We start from the raw sequence: 8,128 nt of genomic DNA, 5'->3' as shown, positions 1-8,128 counted from the left end.
TGTAGCAATCTTCCGATGACAGCCTATGCTCGGACTATGCTTTGTTCTATGAAGAAAGTTCGTCTAATATCAACATTCTCAATCACTAAAATCATACAACTCCGAATTACGCTAGAAAATTTCACCGAAGAATTTTCCAGTTCTTAACGGTTGCACTTTAAGAAAATTATTTCGACTTAACCTTCCTCCCAAATATAATGATGGTCCTGAGAAGAACCGATTAATTGCCACTTATGTGCCTTATTAACAGCAGCCACTGGGCTGCGCGACCGCCATCCGATGATTCGGCTCAACGAACGCCGTCGATTGCCAGATCCGCCGAAGATGGGACACGGATGAAAATGATGTGCTGCTGCTTCCACGACCGCCACCACCACCGACCGAAAAAATTTCATCCGCTGAGACAGCCGTTGTCACTGGGACCGCTTCTGGACGCCCTGGTCCGCTCGCCGTGACATCCAGAATGAAAATGACGCGCGCACGCGAAACACGGGGCTTTTTATACACAGGGAAAACGAAGCAGTGGATCAAAAGGCCCGTACCTTACTGCAATCTGATGTCCGTGTTGGGGATTTATGAACGGAATTGAATTTTTCACCCGGTTTGGAAAGAAACAACATTTTCAATAGTTTAACGTTGATAATCAATAGTATCAATAGAATTGGCAAATTGCTGGAAAGTTTCTGAATCGATTGATAAGCAAATATCGAAAATCCATCGAAAGATAAAGACGCTATTAGCGTTTGAAATCTATCCTAATTTCGTGACGGTCTCGAATTTGGAAATTTCGGTTTTACACCCTGTATCTGAGTCTTCCCCTTAGACGTAGTTTACGTCAAAAATATGTATTTTTCAGGGTTGGCCAAAATAGGCACTAAGTTGGCCAAAACCGGTGCACTACCCCTATACGTTTATAAACGTGGCTAATTTATAAGCGTGTGGAGCTAGAAATAAACTCCGACACATTTTAGTACTTTGTGCTGTCGTATCCGAAACGTCACTTTTTGTTTGATGATCCCGCGATGATTCTTTTTTAAGTTTTTTTTAATCCGTTGCAGCCACTTCTATTTTGTTTTCCTTTGAGCTTTTAACAACTGATTTTCGGAAGACAAATTTTCGTTTGTTTCAAAACTTCTGATATAAGTTACAAGTTCTGATATTGCGTTGCGATGTTCGAGGCAGCAGCACGGCTACAGGCGCACAACCAGGAGATGGTGAAGTGTATCAGCCAGTTGCGAACGCAGCGCCAGAAACTGGCAGAGAAGGTCGCTGTCCAGGAGCATGAGAAAGCTGTGGTCGAGCAGGAAATCCGTAAACTCCGCCAGCAGTTGGCCACTCTGGAGGAATCTCTGGCACAGAATCGCCGAAAGCTTGAAGAGCAGGACACAAAACTAACGGAATCGGAAGCCGGCTATAATAAACTGGTCGATACGATGCATGTCCTGCTGATGTCGGTCAAAAAGAACGAAAAGGAATTCCGGATGCCCGGAGTGGACGGAGAAAAAGGAAACTAGCCGCTAGGTTTTAAATAGTAGGTATAATATTTGTATTTTGTAATTCCATTAGTATTTATCAAGAATCCCAGATGAATGAACTTAGCATCAGAATCTCTAGACAATAAACATAGGCACAAATAACTAATAAGACGATCATCTTGATTCAAATATAACTAGCATATATTTTTGGTACGAAATTACGAAATCGATGTCTGTATTATGTATGCTTTTTTACCAGATACAATCCTCCTATTTTATCACAATCAGTCTAAGGAGAGTCGGAGAACTGACTTTCGATCGAAGTATGAACTATGTTGAAATGCTTTTCTATAGAAAAACTTCAAAACTCTACCCTGTAATTCACTACTGAGATACTACTAATTTAGGGTTCAGGTAAAGCAAATCACTTGACTTGAATGCGGGTCGCTTGCGTGAACATCCTAATTTCATTTTGAAGATATTCCACTTTCGACCAAGGCCATTTAGTTCAAGTGAATGGATGAACTGACTTACCTATAAACATGGCAAAAAAGAAGACTCGTTGTCGAAAATTGTTTCTATGTCGCTAAATTTTAAGACACCGTCAAACTGGGTGTGACCCACGACACTTGGCACTTCTTGAACAATTTGTTCAAAAAAGCTTACTAAGTCCAAAAAAATCCAAACCGCGTAAAAAGCGACCTTTGTGTATAAATGGCTTTTTGTACTTTATTGAAAATTTCCCTATCTTAAATAAGGTACAAAAAATCGCATAAATAACATAAATCGCGTTATTAGGGAAGATCCATTAATTACGTAACGCAAAAATTGCCATTTTCAACAACCCCTCCCCCCTATGTCACACTTTTTGTAGAAGCATTTGAAAATTTGGTATGGGTTGTCACACTTCAAGCAACCACCCTCCCCCTCTAAGCGTTACGTAATTTATGGATATTCCCTTATAAGCAATATTCTAATCGATATACATACCGAGTATTCTATCGCATCTATTATGATTAACGACAAATGTAACTTTCGAACGAATTAGATTAAGTTAGGTAGGTATGTGTTGCTATGAAGTGCCCAGTGAATCGAATATAATGAATACGAAGAAGGTAAAACATCGCTTGGAGTGAAAGTATACTCTTTCCGTGAAATGTATGTTGAACGAAAATGGCTAAAACGATCATTTATCTACAATTTTCGAACGACTTAGCTTAAACGATGCGAGTCACTCAGTTTGACGGTTGTATCCTATGTCTAATACAACTGATCTTCAACTACATTCGTTGGCTGCTAATGAAATGCTTACTTTTACGTCAATAAATAATTGTGGGTTTGTCTTCATTGGACCTGTTCCATCATCAGTGGGTAACGGTTTCAGCCCTATTCTGAGGAAGAAAAGGTTTCAATTCTCGTTTGGCCTCGGGAAACTACCGCAGTATGTGGCGCATCTGAAGTCCGTGCCATTCTCTAGGCGTAGCCTGCCGCTCGCACTTCATTCCAGGTTTTGACTAGTTCTTCCGGATCATCGTAACCGTGAGTGGCCAGCACGTATTTATAGCTCTGCGGTCCTAGGAATGGTGCTTTATGGAAGTAGAACTCCTCCGAGTGTAGCGGTTCAATTCCGGCTTTGAGGGCAACGATGCCCAAGTAAATGTCGTCGAATCTGAAAATTGAACGGATAGAAACAATTTATTATATTAGGACTGTTCTAACTACTGCAGGTTGCAAAAAACTTTTCTTCTTAGACTATACGTTCCAACTGGAACCTCGTTTGCTTTTCAACTTAGTGTTCTTTTACCATTTCAACTGTTTTTAATTGAAAGCAATGCAGTACAGTGGATATACTATGCCCAAGCAGTCGAGAATGTTTTCCATCCGAAAGCATCCTTGACTGGAGCGAGAATCGAACTCGTCATCTCCGGATTACCAATCCTACGTCTTTGCTCGCAGGGCTAACTGGGGATGGCTATTCATCCGCATTAGTTTGGTTTACAAATACCTGCCAAAAGGGCCGTTATTCTACCAACTTGCTCTGTAGTATTTGGAAGAGTACTAAAAGAACTCTCACATTTACATTCTATCTTATCGAATATCAAGTACCGAACAATCGTTTGCGATATTTTTAGTCCATCTTCTTTCTAATCTTCAATTGGTTGATCGATCCACAAGTTGGTGTTTTCAGCAGTGAGCACGTATGATAGCAATAAAAACGACATAATTAAGCCAAAATTGTTCCTTTTGTGAATATAATTGATGTAGGAGCATGTTATCAGAAACAAATACCTACTATGTAAGAAAATGTTTCTTCTGGTATTGCGATTAGTTTGAAGAACTTGACTGCAAAACTACATACCCCAAACATATTGATTCTATTCATCCCAAAAAAAATCCGTTTTTATTAACTGCTCACTGCCTAAAGATGTCTGAACAATGCTAAACATCTTATCTGCTTCTCACTCATTGTCTTCATTAGGACACCTACACTACATGTGAGGCAGTAACAGTAGCCCTACGGACCGTTTCCGAGCCCAGCTAATACCAATTTCATATTGGGAATATATATTTTATCTAGGTACGAAAGATAATAAACTCACCTAAAATGTTTGGTGTACATGCTCACGTAGTACATCTCGAAAAGGGCTTCATGTGACAGCAGGAACGCTCCGGCGGTCACATAGGTAGGCCACATGTCCCACGGATATTCTTCTAGCGAAACATACCACTTGCTGCTACGATGCCGGTGCGGTGCGGATCGGAACACAAATCCAGAAAAGAGCTTTACATCCCTCGGGAGCTCCATGTCCATGTTTAATATTTGCCGCTTGTTTCGAACATTGGTGGCGTTTTTCTGAGTGTCCACCTCCTCCCCAACTGATGCGCTGTTGTTGCTGGTAGTTTGACTGAGTCTACGTGCCAACTTCCTCAAAGCCTCGTCCGTCTCTTCCAGATATTCCGGATAGTTCACCGGGTTTCGTACGTACTTGAGCAAATTTTTCGACGAAATGTAGAAGTCATCATCCGCGAACATATAAAACCTGGCCCGAGGACAGTGGCTAACGGCCCACCGAAAACCCATCATGGTCTTTATCGTATTGTTAAAATAAGCATCCACAAAATCACCCTGAACAATGTCCCTGTAGTTCGCGTACTCCAAATCAATCAAAGACTGCAACCGGCGATTAGCGGCCGCCGGCCGACCCAGCACAAACACCGTGCGAATTTTCACATCGGAAAATCGCTTCTCCCAGCCCCACGACTTTCGGATCGCAACCCTACGATCGAAATGCTCCATGGCGGATTTCACCACAAGCACCAGCCGGGGTGCAATCATTCGATCATCCTCCTTGCATTTGTGCTGGCAGTCCGTAATGAAGGAATAGTTGTACCCATTGATCGGTAACACGGCTGGCCGTTGTCCGTGCCGCAGCTGGTATACATTGGAGAGGATGTCCCCTTCCATCGGGTAGCTAAATGTACGCTCGAAGTCCGCCTCGAACATGTGCGTAAACGCGCCGAAATACTCCAACACCAGAAGCGTCAGCATTAACGAGATCACATATTTGATTCTAAATTTTATGCAAATACGGGGAAGCATTCTGCCCAATGTTTTATTCTCCGCTCAATCAAAATGTTCGTAACTTACATAATTAGATAATTTAATTAAACACTGTTTTTGTACCCCACCGGATATCTTATCACCGAAAAATTTAACACATCAGACGATAAATGACAATTTCATGTCTAATCAATATTCTCCGAGCACCCAGAGCACTTTATCCGATTTATTTTCAATTCTTAGTTGAAAAATTAATGAAGATTTTCATATTTTGAATCCCGGATCCGCGGGTTGGACAAATTCCGCAAGCTCACTTTGGCAGTTTTTGTTTATTTACATTTCGTCGTCTTCTTGACGGGTGTCAAAACGAGGGATACGCCGGTGAAGCTAAAAAATTTGACAGCTCCGAAATTTCACGTAGAGATGTCGCAAATTAATCGAATTAATCGGAGTAATTAATCGATTAATTTTGAATCGATTACTTCCCACCCGCATAACAAAAAACAGTGTTATTGCTTTTTGCATTGAAACTTTTCGTTTCGTCACCGAAAGCATTGACACTTGTCTTCAGCGACTGCTTCCGCGATAGAGCATTTGCACATTTCATTCACTCATACATCTATATTGCTGTCAAAATGTACATTTGACAATTAAATTTTCAGCTGAAAGCTCTATTTTTTGACACCGGTGCACTCACACAACCAATCGATATCAGTTGTCAGAAAATCAGGAGTACCAACTTGACCACCATCTCCTTGTCGCCGAGTCTGGCGCTGAGTGCTCGGCGCGGAAACCCAAAGGTGGGAATAAAATTTTGGGGCTTATGCGCAATATATTTATACAGTTTAAACTTTAAACGAGAAATAAGTCATATATTGACATTTATTGTTATTGTTATTACATAGTTTGACCTTAATCTCCGTCCAACTTTAAACTATACATAACGTCAAATCAACATTGACACACAGACAAACAGACGTAACACTAGAGAAATTTCCATCGACCATGACTTCAACGACCAATTTGAATTTGATCGATTGCGCGTTTCACAACTAGAGGCGCTAGCGTCGTAATCCTTCGAGTTTGACATTTCACTCCAGCGCCTTCTGGTGACAATGTCATACGAAACCTTGTTTCGTGCAACATGCTCGCAAGATGGTTGTAGAGGAGTTGGGCGATGGATTTTTCTGAAAAATGTTCAAACTGTTACGTCTGTTTGTCTGTGATTAATGTCGATGTACAGCAAAAGGTCCTTGAAATGTTTTACATTTCCTTTACTCTCAAAAGTCGCAGTAAGTCCGAACCCATGGCATATTTATTTAAACTTGGATTATGTAAAAGTTGCTCTCCATTTACAACTATTTATTCTTAACATAGAAAACGTAGTTTGCGGGCTATCGCTTGTTGCTGTGCCCTCTTCGACATATTGTATTGAAAAAAATAGTATTGTGCTACGGAAAATATAGTACTGTCTATATGAAAAGTGTTGAATTTTCTTTAAAATAAAAGTAAAATAATTTAAAATGATAGTTATAACTCCAATTTAAGAGTGTTTTCAAATATCTTTGGGTGTAGATTTAAAAGTGTGAGGTGCCTACTAGCCTTACGATTCATGAGAATCCTTTCCCTCATCTGACAATGGTATTGGTAGCACTGTCTTGCATTATTGGTACCACTGCGAGGAAATGTTGGTACCACTGGCTCGCACTGCAAAACAACGCTAAAGCGGATGTGGTTTTGAATCCTTATGATTCGTCGCCATTTTTCAGTACAGACTTCTGTGAGGTAAGTCGTGTTTCGTGTGTGATCGTTCTCTCTCATGTCGAGTGATTCTACAACAGTAGTTATTAGAAATTTACGACTTCTAAATCCGGATCCTACTGGTTATCCGGCGGAAAATTTTCCCGAGGTGTAAGGCAGCCTTAAGTCCGAACCCATGGCATATTTATTTAAACTTGGATTATGTAAAAGTTGCTCTCCATTTACAACTATTTATTCTTAACATAGAAAACGTAGTTTGCGGGCTATCGCTTGTTGCTGTGCCCTCTTCGACATATTGTGCCCTCTTCGAATGGCGTTGGCTTTGAACGGAAAACGGGCATTTTCAGACAGTTTTGTGAGACTGTAAGGACGTCTTCCATCATTGTCCATTTCCACCGACAATCAGCATAAAATCGCTCATGGTAGTTAGCATCCAAAGCAGTCTGAGAAATGAACATATTAACAAATCATTAATAATTATGAATGCTGGTTATTAATATTTACTCACTTGACTTTTCTCCAGTCAAAATAATCGCACAGCAAACGGCAGGCCTATCCAGTAGCGGTCAATGTTGAAGCAAACGGTTTACAACTTTTTCCTGAAAGTAAGCAAATCCAATTAGTCTATCAGCAGTCAGCACCCTCAGCACCTAGATATTCCGAATAATTTTCTTACCTTTATGACGAGCAGCCATGCCAAAAGGAATCAGACAAAACTTTCGGAAGATGTTTACCCGTGGCGGTCTGATTCTCGCGAATAAAAACAAACAAATTCTTGCGTGGGAAGGGGAAGAGTAAAAACAAAACTGATAACTGTCTGCTGTCAAAAGACCTCGAGAAGCTGGATGGTTTGACAGTTTAACAAGGAACTTTTAAATCTACACCCAAAGATATTTGAAAACACTCTTAAATTGGAGTTATAACTATCATTTTAAATTATTTTACTTTTATTTTAAAGAAAATTCAACACTTTTCATATAGACAGTACTATATTTTCCGTAGCACAATACTATTTTTTTCAATACAATATGTCGAAGAGGGCACAGCAACAAGCGATAGCCCGCAAACTACGTTTTCTATGTTAAGGGCATCTTTAGTAATGTTACAGTTATAGTTATATTTATTCCCCGAGTTTTACATTTTGTAACTGTCAAAGATATAAAACAAGAAATGCATCTTCAGTAGCAGTTATAAGCTGCACATGTTTTATACTGGAAAACGAAAAAATAATCTTCCGAGGCCAATTCAAATGTCAAAGTCTTATGATGTCGATGAAATAGTATTTTTTGTAGCTGATGACGTCATCTTCTATTGTTTTGAACGAAATAAA

General features: G+C 40.1%; 1 protein-coding gene, 1 long non-coding RNA gene and 1 pseudogene across 2 annotated transcripts; 1 reads left to right on the top strand and 2 right to left on the bottom strand.

The window, feature by feature from the left end:
• The first annotated feature begins 1,001 nt into the window (after nucleotides 1-1,001).
• LOC134203215 (uncharacterized) lies at nucleotides 1,002-1,701 on the top strand (annotated as a pseudogene).
• Nucleotides 1,702-2,649: 948 nt separating this feature from the next.
• LOC134203214 (beta-1,3-galactosyltransferase brn-like) lies at nucleotides 2,650-5,376 on the bottom strand. The gene is made up of 2 exons (XM_062678098.1): nucleotides 4,076-5,376; nucleotides 2,650-3,144 (listed from the first exon to the last, which is right to left on the bottom strand). The coding sequence occupies exons 1-2, from the start codon at nucleotides 5,074-5,076 to the stop codon at nucleotides 2,949-2,951; spliced, it is 1,197 nt and encodes a 398-aa protein (XP_062534082.1). The 5' UTR covers nucleotides 5,077-5,376; the 3' UTR covers nucleotides 2,650-2,948.
• Nucleotides 5,377-6,269: 893 nt separating this feature from the next.
• LOC134203209 (uncharacterized) lies at nucleotides 6,270-7,625 on the bottom strand. Its single transcript, XR_009977531.1, has 3 exons — nucleotides 7,475-7,625; nucleotides 7,307-7,397; nucleotides 6,270-7,241 (listed from the first exon to the last, which is right to left on the bottom strand). It is a non-coding gene; the product is annotated as an uncharacterized LOC134203209 (long non-coding RNA).
• Nucleotides 7,626-8,128: the final 503 nt, after the last annotated feature.

This window comes from Armigeres subalbatus, unplaced genomic scaffold (assembly GCF_024139115.2).
Source record: "Armigeres subalbatus isolate Guangzhou_Male unplaced genomic scaffold, GZ_Asu_2 Contig1685, whole genome shotgun sequence".
In the NCBI taxonomy this organism is placed as follows: Eukaryota; Metazoa; Arthropoda; class Insecta; order Diptera; family Culicidae; genus Armigeres; species Armigeres subalbatus.
This window is presented reverse-complemented; position numbering and strand designations above follow the sequence as displayed.

Excerpts from the sequence above, each read along its gene's own strand:
- LOC134203214 (XM_062678098.1), bottom strand. The coding sequence starts at position 5,076 with ATGCTTCCCCGTATTTGCATAAAATTTAGAATCAAATATGTGATCTCG. Across the intron at positions 3,145-4,075 it reads ATGTACACCAAACATTTTAG|ATTCGACGACATTTACTTGG; the intron begins GTGAGTTTATTA and ends TTCAATTTTCAG.